Source organism: Rhinatrema bivittatum, chromosome 3, assembly GCF_901001135.1.
Source record: "Rhinatrema bivittatum chromosome 3, aRhiBiv1.1, whole genome shotgun sequence".
Lineage (NCBI taxonomy): Eukaryota > Metazoa > Chordata > Amphibia > Gymnophiona > Rhinatrematidae > Rhinatrema > Rhinatrema bivittatum.
This window is the reverse complement of record NC_042617.1, coordinates 198,537,458-198,560,081: the sequence shown is the minus strand read 5'-3', so window position 1 is coordinate 198,560,081 and position 22,624 is coordinate 198,537,458. Positions and strand designations below refer to the sequence as shown.

General features: G+C 42.2%; 1 protein-coding gene across 1 annotated transcript in view; it reads left to right on the top strand.

The window, feature by feature from the left end:
- PRKD3 (protein kinase D3) overlaps positions 1–22,624 on the top strand; it is a 218,111-nt gene that overhangs the window by 60,491 nt on the left and 134,996 nt on the right. The window contains 2 exon segments of the mRNA XM_029594096.1: positions 9,530–9,722; positions 14,857–14,934. Of these exon segments, the coding sequence (XP_029449956.1) occupies positions 9,530–9,722; positions 14,857–14,934 (271 nt within the window).

The window sequence follows — 22,624 nt, the reverse complement described above, 5'->3', positions numbered from 1 at the left end:
GAGGTTTTCTGTCTGTGAGAGTCACAGCTTGGATCCGTTCTCTTGTCCCACTCCGACGTTGCTTGACTTCTTATTGCACCATTCTGTCGCTAGTCTGAAGACCAACTTGGTCAGAGTATGCCTGAGTGCCACTGGGGCCTACCACCAAGGTGTTGACAGTTCGCCTGTCTTCGTGCAGCCCATAGTGGGCCGGTTCATGTGGAGCCTGCTTCAGCTGAAGCCTCCCCTGCGGCCTCGTGTTGTGTCCTGGGACCTCAGCGTGGTGTTGGCTGGACTCATGCAAGACCCTTTCAAGCCACTGTGCTTCTGCGATCTGAAGTACCTGACATGGAAGGTTATCTTCTTGGTTGTGGTTACTTCGGCGCACAGAGTCAGTGAGCTTCAGGCGTTGGTGACGTATCCACCCTACACAAAGTTCTTTCATGATAGGGTGGTTCTCCATACTCACTCTAAGTTCCTGCCTAAAGTGGTGACTGATTTTCATCTTAACCAGTCAATTGTCCTGCCCACCTTTTTTCCCAGGCCTCATTCGTACCAGGGAAAGAGGGGCTTTGCACAGCTTGGATTGCAAGAGGGCCTTGGCTTTCTACCTCGAGCGGACAGCAGGCCACAGGCAGTCCATGCAGCTCTTCATCTCTTTCAACAACAATAGACTGGGAGTTGCGGTCACCAAGAAAACACTGTCAAAATGGCTGGCAGATTGTATTTCCTTCTGCTGTGTGCACGCGGGCCTTCAGCTTGGAGCCCACGTCAAGCCTTACTCCATCAGAGCCATGGCAGTTTCGGTGGCCCACTTGTGAGCGGTTCCCGTGGCCAAGATCTGCAATGCTGCGAAGTGGAGTTCTCTTCACACGTTCGCTGCCCATTGCTGTTTGGACAGAGATGGGCGGCATGACAGCAGCTTTGGCCAGTCTGTTCTTTGGAATCCTTTTCAGCTGTAAAACCCAACTCTTCCAGCCTAGGACCCATTATTCGGGTTCAGGCTGCCTCCATCTGTTCTCCACAGCAGTGTAGTTGGCACCAGGTTTAGGTGCCTGTGGGTTTAGTAAAGTTCGGGAGAAGCCTGTAGCAACATATTCACCCATATGTGAGGACTACCATCCTCCTAGGGCAGCAGGATGTTAGTCCTCACGAAACCCACCCGCCACCTCACGGAGTTGGGTTTCTTCTGTTTGTTTCTGTTTGCGTGGTCTGTCGATAGTGACATGCTGGGCATGCTCAGTGCGCCAGCCAAAGTTTCTAGAAACTTGACAAAAGTTTTCCATGCCAGACTCCATCTGATGATGTCACCCATGTGTGAGGACTAATATCCTGCTGTCCTAGGAGAACAGCTGTTACAGGTAAGCAACTCTGCTTTACACTCTGATTTTAACAAATTCTAAGCGAGTTACAGTATAAAAAAGATAAAGCAAGTACCTATCCACATTGCAAATAACAAACCAATAATACAATTAAAAATAAAAAGTATAGAGTATCCAATATTCCTTCCCAGAGATAAATAAAATCAATACTTGTGAAAATAACCATGTTTTTAGCTGTTTGTGAAAGAACCATCAAACCTGAGTTAGTCCTAACTCTCATGGTAATTGGATCCAAATAGTCGGAGCCAGCACAAAAAAAGCCCTTTGACAAACTGACATTAAGCAAATTATCATGGGGACCATCAACAAGCCCTCTCAATGAGAGTGTAGCAAATTATTTTGAATACATACAGTAATATTATCCTGACGGTAACCAAGATTGATACCCCTGAAAGCTTTAAGTATTAGGCAACAAACCTTAAACTTAGCGTGACAGTTTACTGGAAGCCAGTGCAAAATTTAACACTGAGGACTTATGATCCTACAGACTGGATCCAGTAAGGAGCTGCGCTGCCACATTCTGGACCGTTTTACAATTGCTGCACATTTTTTTTTTGAGGGAAATCACAGTACAATAAAAGAAAAAAAAAGTTTAAAGGATCCTGCTTTCCCTTGCCCTCCCAGACTCTGCCTCCTTGAGGTCCATAAAATTCCCCCCTCATCCCCCCAGACTTCTCCACCCCCAACTCTAGCCCATCCCTGCCATTATCTTGAAAGCCCTGGTGGTCTAGTGGAGCCTGAGTGCCCCTTAGGGCTCCGGACCCATGTCTGCCATTTTCAAAATGGCTGCATGTAGACTCTTGCTCTAGACTCCACTGGACCACCAGGGCTATCAAGGTAATGGACGGGGGTGGGGGGGGGGGGTGTCAGGAGGTACAGAGGTCTGTGAGGGGCATGTTTAGGGGGGATAATTTAGGTGAGGGGCATGTTTAGGGGGGATAATTTAGGTGAGGGGCATGTTTAGGGGGATAATTTCTTTAGGCCACAAGATTCTGGACTTTGTGAGGGAGAGGTGGAGCCAGCCGCAGACCCTTTAAACTTTATTTTTATTAAGTCAGACTCCTCAAGGGGCACTGGGGATGGGGGTGTGGTGGAATAGAAGATTTCATTAGACCACAGGGATTTTACCTTGAATTGGGGGGGAGGAGGCTGCACTAAACAGGCTGCACTATACAGGCTGCTCAGGCACTTTAAGGAAACTTCTGAGAGCACTGGGACGTGTGTTAGTGTTAGAGAGGAGTAGCTAATTTTCTGTAAAATTAATGCAGCTTGCGAATTTTGATGTAAGCTACTTAATTTTATTAGCATTATAACATCCATGTTGTGCTGGGTTTTTAGAAGGGGGATAACATTTATTTGAAATCCACAAGTTATCGCTATGTAAAGACCTTTACCATACGGTAAACACTGTTTACCATGCGGTATAGCCATAACGCAAATTAGAATATCATCCCCTTAGAATAAAAGCCCTCTGGAGGACAGGGAAATATACTGTATGTGAATGTAACTCACATTGAGCTACCAATGGAAAAAAAACTTAGTTGCCTGTGTACTGTATGCATATACATTTCTCCGGACTAAGAGGAGGCATTCCCAGGGGCAAATCTGGGAAAGAGATTGGACTTACATACTTTTGCATTTTTAAAAATATGCGCATACATTGTCCCAATAAATTTCTGAAGACAAATTAACAGGTGTAATTGTATCCAAGTAGTTTTGGTGGGGTAAATTTCATAGCGTAAGTTCCCTTTGAAAATAACTTATGAATAGATTTGCAGAAATTTTTTTTTAATGCGGGCTGTTACAAAGTTACCCCTCACTTTAATTTATTTCAGTGAGGCAGAGGAATGTGACTCCTTGCTTCAGTGAAATAAATTAAAGTAATGGGTAACTTTGTAACAGCCCGCATTAAAAAAAAACAAAACAAAAAAAACCCAATTCTGCCCTGCACATCTCAGAATAACTCTTGGGTGTCGAATAGTTCCAGGCAGGAAACCCAGGTTCGGTCCTGGGCCTGGACTCTGCTACTGCTTCTCTAGCCAGCTGGCATTTGGAACACCCTGGCTCAGAGGAAGACCTGCATGTCACTGAACAGCAAGACAGATCTCTGGGTCACAGGTCTTGTTCTGCCAGAGCCCACTGAAACCCAGGAAAAAATGGATTACAGTGACCCAGAGGCACCCAGTGTCCTCAACTGAGAAACATCCTGGATATCTGCCCCCATTCCCACAGAGGAGACAAATATCCAGTAATAGATTACAGTGGGGTCTGGTAGAACAAGGCCTGTGGTGAAGGGACATCTGCTGTCCACGTTGATACCCTTATATAATGCTTTTTCTGCAATGGAAACTGAAGTTGCTCCTGCAATAGATAATGAAGGGATGTCTGAAAAGGAAGAAGACACCCAATGCAACTGAAAACCATTTAACATTATCAAACCTCATAAAAGAAAGCTCCTTCTGCTAGAAGACTCAGTCATTAAAGGAACTAATTTGGGGTCTCATTTTGAAGGAGACAAAATAATTAAATGACATTCAGGTTCCTCAGCTGGTAGAAACACAAACCAGGTAGTCAATGCAATTATAAAAGAAAGTAGACTCTACTATCAATGTTATACATCTGGGGATCAACGACCTCACTAGAAACAATATCCAAGCAGTATGAAAGATTTCCAGTGTCCTGGAAAGAAGATTAAGCCCATGGTAAAGAATATCGCCTTTTCTGAAATATTACTTATTCATGGAAAGGGAAAAGAAAAGATAAGCCAGATAGAAAAACTCAATATATGGCTCTCAACATGGTGTAATGAATATGGATTTGGATACCTTGGAGGCTGGGGCCGTATATGGAGCAGTAAAAGACTATAGAATAAGGATGGTCTATATTTAACAGTGGCAGAAAAAAAGAATCTAAGCAAGAAATTCCAGTCATACAGAGGCATTTAAACTAAAGGATGAGGGTGGCAGAGGATGGCCACTGAAATTGAAATGTCACTCCCAAGTAATACAGGAAGTGAGAGGAGATAACAAAATCAATCAGATCAACATTCCATACGTAAGTAAAAGAGCAGAGAAGATGATTATAAAGAGCAGCAAACCAACAGGTTAATTCTTTAAACTGCGATGTGCGTTATCGCGTGCGTTATGTCCTTATCACAATAAGGCCGTAAAGCACACAATACCAGCCGCATCATGGCGGTACAGTTTAAATCAGGGCAAGGGGAGGAATGTGGGCAGGGTTATGGCCTGGCAGCTCTGTGGGCGATAATGTTTTCCACATTATAGCCGGCAGTACTGCAGGAAATAACACCTTTTCCCGTGGCGCTATAGGGGCGAAAGAGAGTGGCCTGAAAACGCACCACTGCAATGCAGCTGACTGCATGCTTTCACCCCCAACCCCTTCATTTTTCTCATGGGTCATCATTCCACTATAAATATGATGAATCCCGGGGCAGGAGAGGAAAACTGGAAAGGTATGTACACAAATGCTCATAGCCTGGGCAACAAAATTCCAGATTTGCAGTCCCTAATGGTGGAGTCAGACTTGGACATTGTTGCAATTATGGAGTCTTGGTTCACAGAGTCTCATGATTGGGATATGACCATCATGAGCTATAACGTAAGGAAGGACAGAGAGGACAGAAAAGGGGAGAATAAGCACTTTATGTAAAAAGAATAGCAACACAACCAAAATGTAAGGGACATGGGGTAGGGAAGAAGGATTATGGACTACCTAAAAAAAGACTATGGTTCTTCCATTTACACTGATGTAGTCTACAGGCCTCTAAACCAAACTGAAGACCTGGATTGTGATCTGGTCAAAGACATCCAAAAGGTGGGAAGGAAAGGTGAAGTTTTGGTTGTTTGGAGATTTTAATCTTCTGGATGTGGATTGGAGTAACCCTTTTGTGGATTCTGAAAGAAGAAAGATAGTGGATGCCCTGCAAGGGGCTCTGCTCAAACATGGCATTGGAGCCCACGAGGGAGGGTGTGATACTTGACTCGATAATGGAGATAATGTCTCTAATGTCTGGGTAGGTGCCTACTTGAGCACCTGTGATCATCAGACTGTAATGTTTAATATCACAAAGAGGATAAAGAGAAGCCACCTAAAGATGTAAGTTTTGAATTTCAAAAATAAAGACTTTGTGAAAATGAGAATATTCCTGGAGAAAGAACTAGGAGAAAATAGGTGAGGTGGTACAGCAGCGGGCCAAATTAAAAGGAGCCATTATAAAGGCAACAAATCTATATGTTAGAAAAGTAAACAAAAGTAAAAGGGATAAATAAACTGATCTGGTTCTCAAAGGAGGTGGCTGAAAAAATAAAGGCAAAAAGAACAGCGTTCAGGAAGTATAAAGGATCCAAAAACGAGGAACACAGGCCCTCACGGACCACCTCATCATGGGACTGGATAAAGGACACTCCTTCTTACTAGTGCTCCTCGACATCTCGGAGGCTTTCGACACGGTGAACCACTCCATCCTCCTAAATCGCCTCTCCGACATTGGGATAAAAGGAACGCCCTTTAAATGGTTCAAATTATTTCTCAGTAACAGAGGTTATAAAGTCAAAATCAATAACAAAGAGTCCCCATGCTTTAATTCTTCTCTAGGAGTACCCCAGGGCTCCTCCCTATCTCCCACACTCTTCAACATCTACCTCCTCCCCCTCTGCCAGCTGCTTACAAGCCTAAAACTAAAACACTTTCTTTACGCCGACGATGTACAAATCCTGATCCCTATAACGGAATCCATTACAAAAACGCTCAAGTTCTGGGACAACTGCCTCCAAACCAGCAACCTCCTACTCAACAGCCTAAACCTGGTACTTAACTCCGCCAAAACGGAACTCCTTCTCATATCGCCCGAACACAGCGATACCCCCCCTGCTGGCTCACCCCAACACACTAATCACACATGCAAGAGATCTCGGAGTAATAGTTGACAACCATCTAAACCTAAAGAATTTCATAAACCACACAACTAAAGACTGCTTCTATAAACTACAGGTGCTAAAAAGACTTAAACCCCTTCTACACCTTCACGACTTCAGATCTGTTCTCCAGGCCATCATATTCTCCAAGATGGACTATTGCAATTCCATTCTACTAGGCCTCCCTGCCTTCTCCATCAAACCACTTCAGATGCTCCAAAACTCAACTGCCAGAATCCTAACAATCACCAACAGAAGAGAGCACATTCCGCCCATCCAATAAGCTTCAGAATCCTTCACAAATTCTTCACAAATCCCTCATCATCATTCATAAAACCATTCACCACCGGGAACCCATTGACTTGCAACTCCCACTCAGACTACACACCTCTTCAAGATTTATCAGGGAAGCCTACAAAGGATCCCTGCATGCCCACCCTACCAAAGCCACCCACCTATCAACCACTAGAGAACGGGCCTTTTCAACGGCGGGACCTACCATATGGAACGCTATCCCCCCCGATCTCAGACAGGAACCCTGCTTGTTGTCATTCAGAAAAAAATTTAAGACCTGGCTCTTTCAACAAGCCTTCCCCTAACCCAGACATACATCAACTATGCCATATTAGCTATACCTCAAATCATGTACTAAGGCATTCTGTTTAACTCAAACCATCTCAGACATTGTAACTGATCAATGCACCCCATCTCAAACATTGTAAATGATCTACTATAGTTACTGAATTTCCTATCTACTATTACTTCTTCTTCTTCCGAGTTCCATTACCTTTGTTTTATTGTAACTTTTTGCCTCTTCGTTGTGATTGATTAATGTTATGGTTAATGTTAAATCCCCCTGTTCCTTGTAAACCGATATGATATGATCTATATCATGAATGTCAGTATATAAAAGTACCAAATAAATAAGTAAGAATACCTGTTGAAACTGAGGGAGAAGAAGAAAGCGATCAGGAATCAAAAGGTCAAGCAGAAGAAAAGTTTGTCAGAGGTAAAGTGAGGTGGCAAAACATTTTTCAGATTTTTCTTTCAGAGAAATAAGGAAGGCCTGAAATGGTATAGTGAAATTGAAAGGAGATGAGCAATTTGTAGGAGACGAAAAAATGGTAGAAATATTAAAACAAATGCTTCAGTTCAGTATTCACTAAAGACAGCCCTGGAGAAAGGACATTGCCTGATGACAAGACCATAGATGGGAGTAGGATAGATAAAACTCCATTTACAGAAGAGTATAGGAAAAACTAGGAAAACTGAAACATAGAAACATAGAAGTGACGGCAGAAGAAGACCAACGGCCCATCCAGTCTGCCCAGCAAGCTACGCAGTTTATCCCTTTTTTTTTCTCCCCCTTTTTCTCCCTCTCACCCGTCTCTATTGGCTTCCAGCACCCTCCGGCCCCAATTCCCTTCCACCCCTCCACCAATGCAGAGAGCAGCGCCATCCTAGTGGACAAGGCCATGGAACCAGATGAAGTACATCCCAGAATACTAAGGGAGCTTAGAGATATGCTGGCAAGTCAGCTGAAAGTGTAAAGTTCTGAGATACAAATCCAAAAGCAAATTGCTTTACACAAAAAATGTTTTTACGCCATCATACATTAATGTAAAGCTCACAGGATATTACTGCAAGGAGGGAAAAGACCTCAGAACCTCAATGCAAGTTCTTTCAAGAACAAATGCACGTTTCAGATAAACCAATCATTGGTCTTAAAAACCTCCCACTACAATTATTTATTAACTATTTAGTTACTATTTTTTCTATTTCTTCAATTTTTCTTTTTTATTATGTATATAAAAAAATCTTTTATCCTTCTCAGTGTGTTTCTGAAAAACATTATTGTGGGTGATTAGTTATCTGAAGCCATTCCAATTTTAACCAAATGAAAGAATGTTTCATATATTGATGTCCCGTTGACAATATTGAGTTTAATAAGTAAAAACTTATCTTATAGATACTTTACTGTAGAACACTCGCATGTCGTCTTCTTGATATTTTACAAATCACAGAGCTTGTAAGGCTTCAGCATATCACCACAAAATGAGCCGTTACATGTGTAACTCAATAATGAAGATCGCTGTCAGCAACCATTCATGCCCAATGCCGACGTTAGCTAACGTTTCGCACTCTGGCTATATCAAGGCAATAACTACAAAATAGAAAGTAAGTCTTGCGGTATTGATGTTTAAAGTGACGTGACATCAAATGTCACTAAGAAAAATTCCTTGCAGTCAAATTCCAAATTATGCAAAGTATTCCCTCAACGCACAATTAAGCTCTAGAATTTGTTGCAGAGGATTTGGTTTAGGGCAGTTAGTGTAGCTGGGTTTAAAAAAGGTTTGGATAAGTTCTTGGAGGAGAAGTTAATTAACTGCTGTTAATCAAGTTGACTTAGGGAATAGCCACTGCTATTACTGGCATTATTAGCGTGGGATCTATTTAACGTTTTGGGTACTTGCCAGGTTCTTATGGCCTGGATTGGCCACTGTTAGAAACAGGATGCTGGGCTTGATGGACCCTTGGTCTGACCCAGTATGGCATCTTCTTTTGTTCTTAAGAAAGCTGCTCACCCTTTAAAAATGTTGCTAGCATTAATTTTGTTATGGGTTTTACAGTTGCTTGGTTTTGATTGTAAATATCACTACCCTTAACATAAGATTTGTGGTAACCTGCACAGAGCGGTAGTTACTATCTTTAATAGAAACATGGGTGTGACTTGCACAGGAGCAGTAGTAACTAACATAAACTTTGTTGGGCAGACTGGATGGACCATTTGGTCTTTTTCTACCATCATTGCAAGGTTGCTTATGATCCTATTTTCAATTAACTATTGGATGCATTTGGCTGTAATTGACCTCCCTTGTTTATGGAGGTGAATCTCGATTGCATATCCTGGAATCCCTAGGTTAGAGGGACTTTGGGAAAATGTTAACACTTCCTAGCCTTCCAGTATACATTGTAAGAAGCTTAAGGCCGGCTTAAATAGGTCTCTGTGTTGGGTGATATCAGCAAGCCTGATCTCCTGGTAGGGGAGCATAAACCTATGCCTCTGGGCTGGTCTGGCTGGACTCGGGGAAAGGAAATTAGCAGGTAAGATTAAATTTCTCCATAGATTCCCAAAATGTAGTAATTTATACTCTTGTAAGCAGCTTAGTATGCAAGCTGATGCAATACATTGTTTCTAAAACTGACAAATTCTTATTGGAAACTTTATTGCAGCAGTACTCTCATCAAGAACCAAGCAGAAGGATTCCTTCATGGAGTGGCCGTCCTATCTGGATGGAGAAGATGGTGCTAGGGAGGGTGAAGGTTCCACATACATTTGCCATTCATTCCTATACGCGTCCCACAATATGTCAGTATTGCAAACGACTCCTCAAAGGCCTCTTTCGCCAAGGAATGCAATGTAAAGGTAAGTGTTTAGTCTATTGAGGTAGCAGATCAAGTAGGATTTTATTAATTTATTTATTTACTTTAGAATGTTGAATTTTATATCTCTGCTATCCAAATGCTACTTCATAATTTTATATGCATATATGGGAACATAGAGAGGGTGATTTTCAAAATCATTTCCCAAGGGAAAATTGTGCTTTACCCACAGAAATGTGCTTTTACAGAATTGCCTGCCTGATATGTGTATACTTTTACCCGTAGTGGGCAGAGGCATTCCCGGGGTCAGGGTTGGGGAGGGGTTTGCACTTATGCACATACTTTTTGCATTTTCAAAAATATGCATGCATTTTTTTCCCCTGAAAAACCTATGTACACATATTAGCAGGTATACATGTGTGTGGGTAGTTTTGGTAGCATAATTTTCAAAGTGAAAGTACATGGGTTTTTTTCCTTTGAAAATTGGTGTAAAGTCCATGGGTAATTGAATTTAAATCTGTGAAGGCATACACAAAATTACCCCCAAAAGGTATTTGAAAGCATCTATTTGTAATCTATATGTCCATATGGCATTCCTTTCCTAAATTCCAAAAGAAAGAAATGGAGTGAAATCCCACACTCAGTCAGTCAATCCAAAAAACAGCACAGTGTGAATACAGTAAAGATCCTTACAAAAGTCTAGTAATTCACAGTACTTTATTCAAAGAACAACTCTTCTTGTGTAAATGTTCTCATCTAACAGTCTTAAAAATGTCTCCAGACATTTTTATAAAAAACCAAATAAAAAACCAAAAAATGAATAAATAGTCTTATTTCTGTGTTAATGACCTTGGAATGAAGTTTTTTGGCTACATCAGGTTTGGTTGTGAAGGAGATTCCCTCTGCAGCTGCCTACGAATATCCTCTGAAAGACTATCTTTATGTTTTTCCCATAGTGGTAAGGGTTTGCCATTTGACAGAACACCAACAAAATAGCGAAGAGCTGACGGATCCTAGGTGGCGAATCTGAGAGTGCAGCTTCCTGGAGAGTATTGTCCCAGTGCGTATCGTCTTCTAACAGACTGAGTGCTCGACAGGCAGACTGGAATGTGGGTTGTAGCACACCAGCGGCAGTTTTAAGATATTGAAAGGACGTGGGCCTTCTGACCTCATGAAGCAAGAGTTTGAGATGATAGCACTCCGAATTGTTTAGGTGGACTGTGTACACTCTGCCGAGGGCTTGGTCCTTTTTTACTCTTGGGTAGCCTGGTACATGCTGTCCCTGTTTCCTCCTAACAAATTGGTTATTTTTCCAAATGTAGTAGGCTGGAACCTCAGAGTACAGGAGCTGTTTGGCAAAATCATCCTGTGTGCAAAGATCGAACAACTCCAAGAAGGTTGTTTGGGGAGGATTGTGTACTTTTTCTATAATGTTGTCAGCTGTGAAGTAAATCCTCTGGTTCTCCAGATGAACAGCGAGATGAACAACTTGGGGAAAACATTCATGAATAGGGAAACAGAATATGCCCCAGGCTGCTTCAGAGCTGCTGATGTAACGCCCTGTCTCATACTTTGATACCTCGTCATGTTGTTTCTCCAGGGCAAATATGACCTGGTCACTGCCCTTGTTGATGTATTTACAAATGTACTTGATTGATTTTACAGAATTGCAAAGCTCAACGTTAATATGAGCATAGAAGTTTCGGGAGAGTACACTGTTGTAAGGGACCACCCATCTGTTGTCTAGTTCGACTCCGTTGATGGTGATGGTGTGGCCGCCATCGGAAGGAGCGTGCCATCAGTAGTGGGGGTATCAGTCATCTGTCTGAGTTTCTTTGATGAGCGTACGGGGGTTCTTCTTACTGCAGGATCCGCTTACCATGCAAGGGGAGTTTCTATTTTGGAGTCCACACGGTCCATGAAGCATCGTTGACTTAACGATTTGGTGGAGTAGCGGCTCAACTTCAGGGTCAGGAATCTCTGCAGTGATCACCTGATCACTGAGATCCGGTTTGATCTGATCTCGCAGCCATAGGAGGTTGTGGACGCGGGGAAGACCTCGCTTTTGCCACTCTATCGTATACATGTAGCAAGTAGTGGAGCTGAAAAGGAGTACTCAACATTTTTTTTGGTGACCCCGATGTGACCCTGGCGGGATGTTGCGTTCGAAGGCTGGAACGAACCATCAAATGTAGGAAAGTGAGAAGTGGTTAGTTTTTCCAAGGACATGATAGAGAATGACGGAGCCAAGTTTCAGCCTTGTAGGTACTCGGAAAGTGGGAGAATTAGTGATGAATGAGTGAGTCAGTGAGGGCTTTGGTGTTTATATATATATATATAGAGAGAGAGAGAGAGAGAGAGAGATATTGTAGTTGTTTCATTTATCTCAAGTGACTATCTCAAATTTGATTGTATTATGATCACTGTTGCCAAGTGGCTCCACCACTGTTATGTCTTACACCAGATCTTGCACCAGTGAATGAGATCTAATGTAGCCCCCTCTTTCCCCTCACTTGGTTCTAGGACCAGTTGTTCCATGAAGCAGTCATTCATGGAGCTTAGGAACGTAACCTTTCTGGCATGCCCAGATAAAGACATTCACCCAGTCAATATTGAGATAATCTCCATTATTGTGTTTAAATGCTTATTAGCCTGTCTAATCTCTATTAGCATTCCACAATCTGTTTTACCATCCTGGTAGGTTGGACGATAGTAAAGCCACAGTGCTATACTGCTACCCATCCTGCATGGAATTTCTATCCATAATGACTGCAGTTTGTTTCCTGCAAAGTCTGTATCTTACTTGATTCTGTGGAGTCTGTGCCATGGCATCACCACATCTATCTGATCTGTCATTTCGATGTATTTTGTACACTTGTATCACCATGTCCCATTGATTGTCCTTTTCCACAAGGTCTCTGAAATGCCTATTATGTAAGTGTTTTCATCTAATACCATACACTCTGACTCTCCCATCTTATTTTTCAGACTTCTGGCACTCGCGTACAGACATCTAAATGTATTCTTACATTCCTCTTAAAAATAGTTACCTAGTAATTTGGGATCATTCTTTTTTCCACATCTTCATAGTCATGATAATCTAATTTCTCTTGTTTACAAGTATCCTTTGTGGATACCTCATTCTGAACCATGCTCTCCTGAGTGACTCTCAGATCTCCCTCAAGATTTAGTTTTAAAACTGTTCTGTTTCCTTTTTAATTGTTAGCACCAGGAGCCGGGTTCCATTTTGGTTAAGATGGAGTGCATCCCAACGCAATAGGCTTTTCCTTTATTAAATAATTCCCCAGTTCCTGATGAATAAAATCCTTCTTCCTGTACCATTGCTTCATCCATACATTGAGACTGGAGTTCTGCCTGACTCTGGTCCTGCATGGTAGCATTTTTGAGAACACTACCCTAAAGGCAACTTCCTATGCCATTGGTGCTCACATGGACCACAACAGCCAGTTTTTCCCCAGCACCCTCTGAAATCCTGTGTAGGTGATGTGCAAAGGCTATCCATCCTGTCTACAGGATAGTTCAGGTGAGCAGGAAGGCACTTTGGACCCCACCCGGTGACGTGAGAAAAGCTAAAGGCATTACTGGCTAGAACTTGCAGCAGGCAGTCAAGTTACCGAGCAACCCTTCTGGCTGCCAGCCACCCAACTATCTATATTCCAATTGATCAAATCACCAGTAACAAAGGCAGTCCTATCCCTGCCCTCCTGGAAACACTGCCATGAAGATATATCCTTGGTACTAGAGGATAATACATTACCTGGAGAAAGTGCCCCAGCTATAGGAACACTTCCTACCACTGAAAAGTGATGTTCTCCTTCCTGGGCCAGAATGGAGATAGGACAGCTCTACAATGTCCCTGAAAGTCTCATTTACTGTATATACATCTGTCTCCCGGAGTTCTTGTTGATCTTGTTTCTCCAACACAGCACAGAGGCTGCCAGAGTGAAGGTGGGACTTCTCTACCATGTACCTGAAGGTCTCCTTTATGCACTTCTATGTCTGTCTCAGCTTCTCCAGGTCATCCACTCTAGCTTCCAGGGTTAAAGAGGGTTCTAAGGTATAGGCTGAAACATCTTTAGGCTGACTAGAGCAATTACTTTTAAAAACTCTGGATGCATCCTTTTCTCAAGAGATACTGGAAAATCAAATGTTTAAACAAATATAAGTAACTGATGCTTGCTTACATAGGAGATAAATATGTATATCTCTCTCAAGAATTCCACCAATACCCTGCTAGTAATAACTCAAACGGTACTAGCATGAAGTGCTGGCCCTACTGTGCATCTTCCTTTCTTTGTACACCACCCTCATTTCTCATTTTCTGTATTTTCTTTCTTTGCTCCCCACTTTCCCGCCTCTTTCCTCTATTTCCTACTTCTTCCTCTTGCCTCTTCCCATCCTCTGTCCCTCCCTTCAGCAACATCTTCTCCCATTATTCCTCCTTCCCAGCCCTTCGTCCTCAAGCTGCTTCTTCCCTTCTGCCCGCTTCCCTTCCAGCCTTTTCCTCTAGCAACAGCAGCAGCCTCTCTCCTAGCTTCCTGGCAGATCCCTGCAGCTTCTGCCCAGACCACGACAGCAACCTTATTCCTCAGTGACCCTGGCAGCAACCTTACTCCTCAGTGACCCTGGCAGCTGCCTGGGCTGCAGCAGCATCTTTCTGCTGAGTGGCCCGGCAGCTGTCCGGGTGAGCTGCTCTCCCTGACGGCTGCCTGGGAGAGAGGCTTTTCTTTCTAGCGGCCTGTCAGCTGTCCAGACCACAGCAGTGATGACATCTCTCCCTGGTGGCTCACCCCCCAGCTTTATCCTGCTTGTAATGCCATTAAGCCCATCCTCATTCGGTGAACTTGAAAGCAGGATTCTCAAATGTAGGAGAAATTGTATAAAATCTGACTGAGCTCTTTCAGCCAATGGCAGTAAACTGTTCTTCTTACATTCAGATTCTCAAATTTATGACATTGCACTCAGCTATTATCATAATATTTACATCCTGGCAAAATTTACTGCTATTATCTTTGAAGAGAGCGAGTAATACATTAAAAAAAAAAAACCAACAACAACACATATTTTCTATTTGTATATTTATAAACTGTTACTGTGAATGACAAATGTTTAATTATAGCTGTGTACTTTCCTCAGCTACAGTTTTCTCATTTCAGATTGCAAATTTAATTGTCACAAGCGTTGCGCATCCAAAGTGCCTAGAGACTGTCTTGGAGAAGTAGTTTTCAATGGAGGTAAGATAAATGATTTTTAAAGCTGAACAAGATTCTCAGGTTTTTAAACATTTTGATGGAAGTACATAATATGGGGAATGTCAGACAGGTTTTCCTGTGTAAATAACTTAGAAGTTGACAAGGGAAGTGAGATGAGGTTTTTACAGATACAAGGGACTTGCACTAGAAAGAGACTAGGCGGGGTGCTCTGCTTGTGAAGTAATAGTGCATCTGGGCGCATTATATTAGGAAACTGCTTGCTGTATGTTGTGTAGAACGTGTTAATAAATAACATGGGTGAGATGGAATGTTTTTTGTTGTTTGCTAACATAAATGTATTTTGAAAGAAAATACATGATGTGCCCATAAATTATGTTGTACCATATCCTGAGTGCAAATAGTGATAAGGCGTGCCATAAAAGTTTTAAATGCATATTAAATCAAAAGATGCTGGATTCATGTGTGATGCATAGAAAGTAATTTAAGATAAGTTTACTGTCATAATTTCTTACTGTGTAATCTCTGTTGTACTGTATTCTTACTGAGAAGCATACTTCATTATATTAATATAGCAACTATTACTCCAGCTATTGATTCAGACTGGCACTGTACATCATTTGCCAGGATTTTCAGGGCCCTATATCTGCCAATTTCATTGTTTTGCCATGACTAATTTGTTTGTATCACTGTGCTGATCCTCTGTTATTCACGCTGAGGTAGATCTTTAAAAAGTACGCCGGATTTTATAAGATACGCGCGTAGCCACGCGTATCTTATAAAATCTGGGATCGGCGAGCGCAAGGCTGCGCAAAATTGGCAGCCTGCGCGCGCCGAGCCGCGCAGCCTGCGTCCGTTCCCTCCGAGGCCGCTCCGAAATGGGAGCGGCCTCGGAGTGAACTTTCCTTCCGCGTCCCCCCCACCTTCCCCTCCCTTCCCCTATCTAAATCCCCCCCACCTTTGTTGGGCAAGTTACGCCTGCTTGAAGCAGGCGTAACTTGCGCGCGCCGCCTCGCATTCCCCGGCACAGGCCGCAGTGCCGGGGGACTCGGGACCGCCCTCCCAGCCCGCCCCCAAACCGTCACCATGCCCCCTCCCGCCCCTTTTACGAAGCTCCGGGACTTACACGCGTCCCGGGGGCTTTGTGCGCGCCGGCGGCCTATGCAAAATAGGCGCGCCGGCGTGCGAGTGCCCTGCGCGTGTAAATCCGGGAGGATTTACGTGCGTAGGGCTTTTAAAATCTAGCCCTATGGGGCCAAAGACCAGCTAAATGGGTAAGATATCTGGCTAATTTTATATGGTTACCTTTATGTGGGTTTTCATCTGACCTAATTAGTTAGGTTTTCAACTGAATGTTTTCCTAAACCTATACATTCAAATTTTGACTGGCTAGGTGTAAGACCGCTATTTGTGCAGCTGGAATTACCTGACTCAACTTAGCTGCTTAGCTGCTAAAGATAGCTGGCTAAGTATAGTAAGTATAGCTAGCTAGTGAGAGATAACAAGCTAAGTAAAGATAAACTAAGCCAACTAGATATAGGACATTTTTTGTGTGACCAGAGCCCTACCTGTGAAAATGCAAGAGAGGTTCCAATGACCAGCAGTGACTTTCCTAAGTGATTCCATAAAATTAGCAGAACCGTTTTCCAATTTGGAGTGATCTGTAACCCTGAGAGGAACCCATTAGCATGAGAAGTGACTCCATCTGGGAACTGAGGACACCAAGGCCTGAGTCACAGGGCCGGACTATACCTTAGCAGCAGCCAGGAAGAAGCTGAAAATTACAGGCTCAGAAATGCCGCCCACCCCCCCCCCCCCCCCCCCATCTCATTTATGGCCTGTTGCTAATTTCTAATCAGTGGAGCAGGTGGAGATACACATTGTTTGACATGGATTGTGAGGAGGCATTTCTGGAGGCCTGTTTGGTCAGGGAAGGAAAATATCACACATTATATATCATTTTTAAAAGTACATGCACACTTTACTCTCCTTATCTATGCACACACACAATATCAGATGCAAAGTAGATGGGTGCTTTTAGCATACTCTAAAAAAAATAAATAAAAAAATAAAAAATACCGTGATTAGTTGTGCTTTTGAAAATTAACATAAAGTATGCACACTAAAAGCCGCATTGTACTTTGCAAATACACAGGCAATTTGAAAATTACCCCCTACAAGTCTTCTTAGGAATGTTCTCCTCTAGGATCTATGGCTGCCTCAGTGATTTTGTGCTGTGTTTTTATCATATGGTTAAATACTATTTTGCTTTCTGCCCTTTTCATTTCCTAGTCAGGTTTTTCTGTATTTTTATTGCATTTTCATTGCCTTGCTGCTCAACACCAATCCCCACCCCCTGTTTTTTCAGCAGGTTTGGAGTATCAAGCTTTCAAGTTTGTTTTTTTTTCTCTCATGTCTTCCACTTTGATTTAATTGTGTCGATTTTTCTCTCCATGGCAATAAAGCAGGTCAGCAACTTAAAAGTTTGTTATGGGTGCACACAAAAATGTTCATCACCATTCATCACAAAGTATGCTATATGTTGAGATGGTTCATAATTCTGGTGGCTGTGAGATCTGTGTTAAGATGTCCCCTCAAATAGTTTTGTCCATCCCTTTCTTGCCGGTGAACATGTTCAGCTCTAATACTCTGGCTTTGAAGGCTCAACATATTGCCTAAAAAACAGACTATGATCACACTGGTGGGCAGGCCTTACCTAAGACATTCTCAACCTTTTCATCACTTTATTCTGAGGACAGGCCAGAGAGACGAGCAAAGTCTTGATCTTCCCACTCGAGTGAGCAAACACTCTAAAGTCTCTTGTCAAGAGCCAAAAACAGCAGATGTCAAGGCTTAAATTGAGCCCAGCTCTAATGGAGATTCTGCTAATGCCACAGACTCTTCCACACAGAGGCTGCCCAGGAAGGAAGGGTTAGTCAGCCATCGTAGTTGGTGATTCAATTATTAGGAATGTAGACAGCTGGGTGGCTGGTGGGCGTGAAGATTGCCTGGTAACATGCCTACCTGAGGCAAAGTTAGCGGACCTCACGCATCACCTAGATAGGAGTTTAGACAGTTCTGGGTAGGAGCCAGCTGTCATGGTACATGTGAGCACCAACAACATAGGAAAATGTGGGAAGGAGGTTCTGGAAGCCAAATTTAGGCTCTTAGGTAGAAAGTTGAAATCCAGAACCTCCAGGGTAGCTAGCGTTCCAGAGGCAGGCAGAGCTCCAGAGTCTCAATGCATGGATGAGACGATGGTGCAAGGAAGAGAGATTCAGTTTTGTAAGGAGCTGGGGAACCTTTTAGGGAAGGGGAACTCTTTTCTGAAGGGATGATGCCATTTTAACCAGGGTGGAACCAGGCTGCTGGCACTAACCTTTAAAAAGGAGATAGAGCAGCTTTTAAACTAAATCAAAGGGGAAAGCCGATAGTTGCTCAGCAGCGCATGGTTCGGAGGGAGGTATCTTCAAAGGATATTAATGAAGTATTAGAGTTAGGGCTTCCCAACAGAGAGGTTCCAATAATAAAAAAAAATAGTCCAAGTGCCTATAATTAAAAACTCAACTGAGCTAAAAGATTCCAGTTTATCTCTGTCAACTGAAAAGCAGAATGTTAATACAAACAAAAAATATACTTTGAAATGTTTGTATGCCAATGTCAGAAGTCTAAGAAGTAAGATGGGAGAGTTAGAGTGTATAGCAGCGAATGATGACAGACTTAATTGGCATCTCAAAGACTTGGTGGAAAGAGGATAACCAATAGGACAGTGCTATACCAGGGTACAAATTATATCGCAATGACAGAAAGGAGCATCCGGGAGGCGGTGTGGCACTTTATGTCCGGGGTGGCATAGAGTACAACAGGATTAAGATCCTGCATGAGACTAAATGCACAATTGAATCTTTATGGGTAGAAATCCCTTGCGTGTTGTGGAAGATTATAGTAATAGGTGTTTACTATCGTCCACCAAGATGGTGAGATGGACAGTGAAATGATAAGAGAAATTAGGGAAGCTTACCCAGTTGGTAGTGCAGTAATAATGGGAGATTTCGATTACCCCAATACTGACTGGGTAAATGCGAGAGTGATAAAGTTCCTGGATGGAATAAATGACAGTTTTTTGGAATAATTGGTTCAGGAACTGATGAGAGAGGGAGCAATTTTAGAACTAATTCTCAGTGGAGCGCAGGATTTGGTGAGAGGTAACAGTGGTGGGGGCTGCTTGGCAGTAGTGATCGTAATATGATCAAATTTGAATTAATGACTGGATAGGGGACATAAGTAATCCACAGTTGTAGCACTAAACTTTCAAAAGGGAAATTTTGATAAAATGAGAAAAATAGTTTTAAATAAATAAATAAATAAATAGATAGATAGATAGATAGATAGATAATTGAAAGGTGCTGCTACAAAGGTAAAAAGTGTGCAACAGGCGTGGACATTGATACAAAAATATCATCCTAGAAGCACAGTCCATATGTATTCCTCACATTAAGAAAGGTCAAATGATTGCCAGCATGGCTCAAAAGTGAGGTGAAAGAGGCTGTTTTAGCCAAAAGATCTTCATTCAAAAATTGGAAGAAGGATCCATCAGAAGAAAACAGGATAAAGCATAAGCATTGGCAAGTTAAATGTAAGACATTGATAAGAAAGGCTTAGAGAGAATATGAACAGAAGTTGGCTGTAGAGGGAAAAACTTTTAAAAATATATTCGAAGCAGAAAACATGCGAAGGACTCAGTTGGACCGTTAGATGATTGAGTGGTTAAAGGGACACTTAGGGAAGATAAGGCTATTGCAGAAAGATTAAATGATTTCTTTGCTTCAGTTTTTTACTGAAGAGGATGTTGGGGAGATACCCATTCCGGAGACGATTTTCAGGGGTGATGATTCAGATAAACTGAAACAAATCATGGTAAACCTGGAAAATGTGGTAGACCAGATTGATAAACTGAAGAGCAGTAAATCACCTGGACTGATGGCATATACCCCAGGGTCCTGAAAGAACTAAAAAATGAAATTTCAGACCTATTTCAATTCATTTGTAACCTATCATTAAAATCATCTGTTGTACCTTTCGATTGGAAGATGGGCAATATAACCCCGATATTTGTAAAGGGCTCCAGGGGTGATCCAGGAAACTATAGACCAGTGAGCCTGACTTCAGTGCGGGGAAAAATTGTGGAAACTGTTATAAAGAATAAAATCACAAAACATTTAGATAGACATGGTTTGATGGGACACAGCTAGCATGGATTTACCCAAGGGACAAAGGTGAACGGGTAGATGTAGTGTATTTGGATTTTCAGAAGGTGTTTGACAAAGTCTCACATGAGAGACTTCTAAGAAAACTAAAATCTCATGGGTTAGGAGGCGATATCCTTTTGTGGATTGCAGGTTGTTTAAAAGACAGGAAACAGAGAGTAGGATTAAATGGTCAGTTTTCACAGTGGGTAAAAAGGTAAGCAGTGGAGTGCTTCAGGGATCTGTACTTGGACCAGTGCTTTTTAATATAATTTAAATGATCTGGAAAGGGGTATGATAAGTGAGGTGATCAAATTTGCAGATGACACAAATTTATGCAAAGTAGTTAAATCTTAAGTGGATTGTGATAAATTGCAGGAGGACCTTATGAGACTGGAAGATTGGGCTTCCAAATGGCAGATAAAATTTAACGTGGACAAGTGCAAAGTGATGCATATAAAAATAACCCTTTCTGTAGTTACACAATGTTAGGTTCTATCTTAGGAGTTACCACCCAAGAAAGAGAGATAGTTGACTCAGTGTGCTGAGGCAATCAAAAAAACAAACAAAATGTTAGGAATTCTTAAGAAGCGAATGGCAAATAAAATGATGGATGTCATAATGACTCTGTATCGCTCCATTGTAAGACCACATGTGGAATACCGTGTGCAATTCTGGTCACTGCATCTCAAAAAAGATATAGTTGCACTGGAGAAAGTGCAGATATGGGCGACCAAAATATAAAGGGGTATGGAATGGCTGCCCTATGAAGAAAGGCTAAGGAAGTTAGAGCTGTTCAGTTTGGAGAAGAGTCTACAAAATCATGAAAATACTTGAATAAGCTAAAGTAAATCGGTTATTTACTCTCTCAGTTAATAGAAGGATTAGGGGGCACTCCATGAAGTTAGCAAGTAGCTCATTTAAAACAAATCGAAGAAAAGTCTTTTTCACTCATTGCATAGTTAATGTCTGGAATCTATTGCCAGAAGATGCAGTTGCAGCAGTTAGTGTAACTGGGTTTAATAAAGTTTTAGATAAGTTCCTAGAGGAAAAATCCATAAACTACTATTAATTAATAAGCAATAGTAGTTTGAGATGTATTTAATGTTTGGATACTTGCCAAGTACTTGTGATTTGAATTGGCCACTGTTGGAAACAGGATACTGGGCTTGATGGACCCTTGGTCTGACCCAGTATGGTAATTCTTATGTTCTTATGTTAACACAACAAACATACCTCATCATTCTTCAAAATGCGTTTTGGTGTTAACGCACGCATTAAGGTGTTTTCGCATGCGTAAAACGCCTTAACAGATACGATAAGTACCATAACGCATGGCGCGATGCAAATTTTTAAAAAGGAGGGATTGGGAAGGAGTCGGGGGTGGGATTTCTGAAAAAGTGAGCTGGCTTTGCAAAGTGTGAAGCCATAATACACAATATCGCAGTTTTAACGCCGAAAATAACTACACTTTTTTCAATAGCGTTAAGCTGTGCGATATCGTGTTATGCTTATAATACAATTGGCGATTTTTTTGCAAATTCTATTTTGGGCATTTTTAGGCTGGGGAAGGGCCTGAGATGTGGGAGGAGAGTGGGGGAAGGGCCTGAGGGTAGAGAGAGAGCCTCTGGGGGTATTACCATAGTAAGCAGCTACTTTTGCTACTGTAGGAGGCCCACCTTGTAACGCGTAGTAGTAGGGGTTAGGGGCCACTTTTACATGCAGAATGAGATGTTTGAACAGAACAGTACACTCTTGTGAAGATTTGATGTCCTTTGGAGTGAGGAAATTTACACAACGATGAGATTTGTACAGTGTTCTCTCTCTCTCTCTTTCCCTTTCTTTTTCTATCTCTCTCTCTCCCCCCCCCCCCCCCCCCCCCACTGGATGCGAAAAGTAGGGTTTATGTAGAAATGAAGATAGAAAACCTAAATAAAAGGTATTACAACAGTTCAGATGGGAGAGACCACAGCCTGGATCACTAATGGTATCTCAGGTTTGGATTATTGCAATGCAGTTTTCACTGGTTTGCCTGCTTATTCAGATTATCCAAAATTGTGCTGCCAGGCCATTAATGGGAACCCACATACACGAACACATTACCCCAGTTTTTCAAATGTTTCATTGGCTCCCAACTTCATTTCGGATACAATATAAGCTCGCAGTTACTATTCATATCCTCATTCATAATATTCCTTCACCATGGATTGCAGCAACACTAAAAATTCATACTCCATTCAGAACTTTTTATTTATTTGCTCAACAAATTCATCTTTAAGGAAAGTTCAAGATGACTTCCCTCAAGTCCATCCTATCCTTTTTACGGCCCAATGACTGGATGAGTGCTCTAGACCTAAGAAATGCGTATGCCCACATCCCCATCCACTGTACCTGTTGGCAGTACCTCTGCTTTCAGGTCAAGGGGCACCATTTCCAATACAAACTACTCCCAAATGGACTGTCATCAT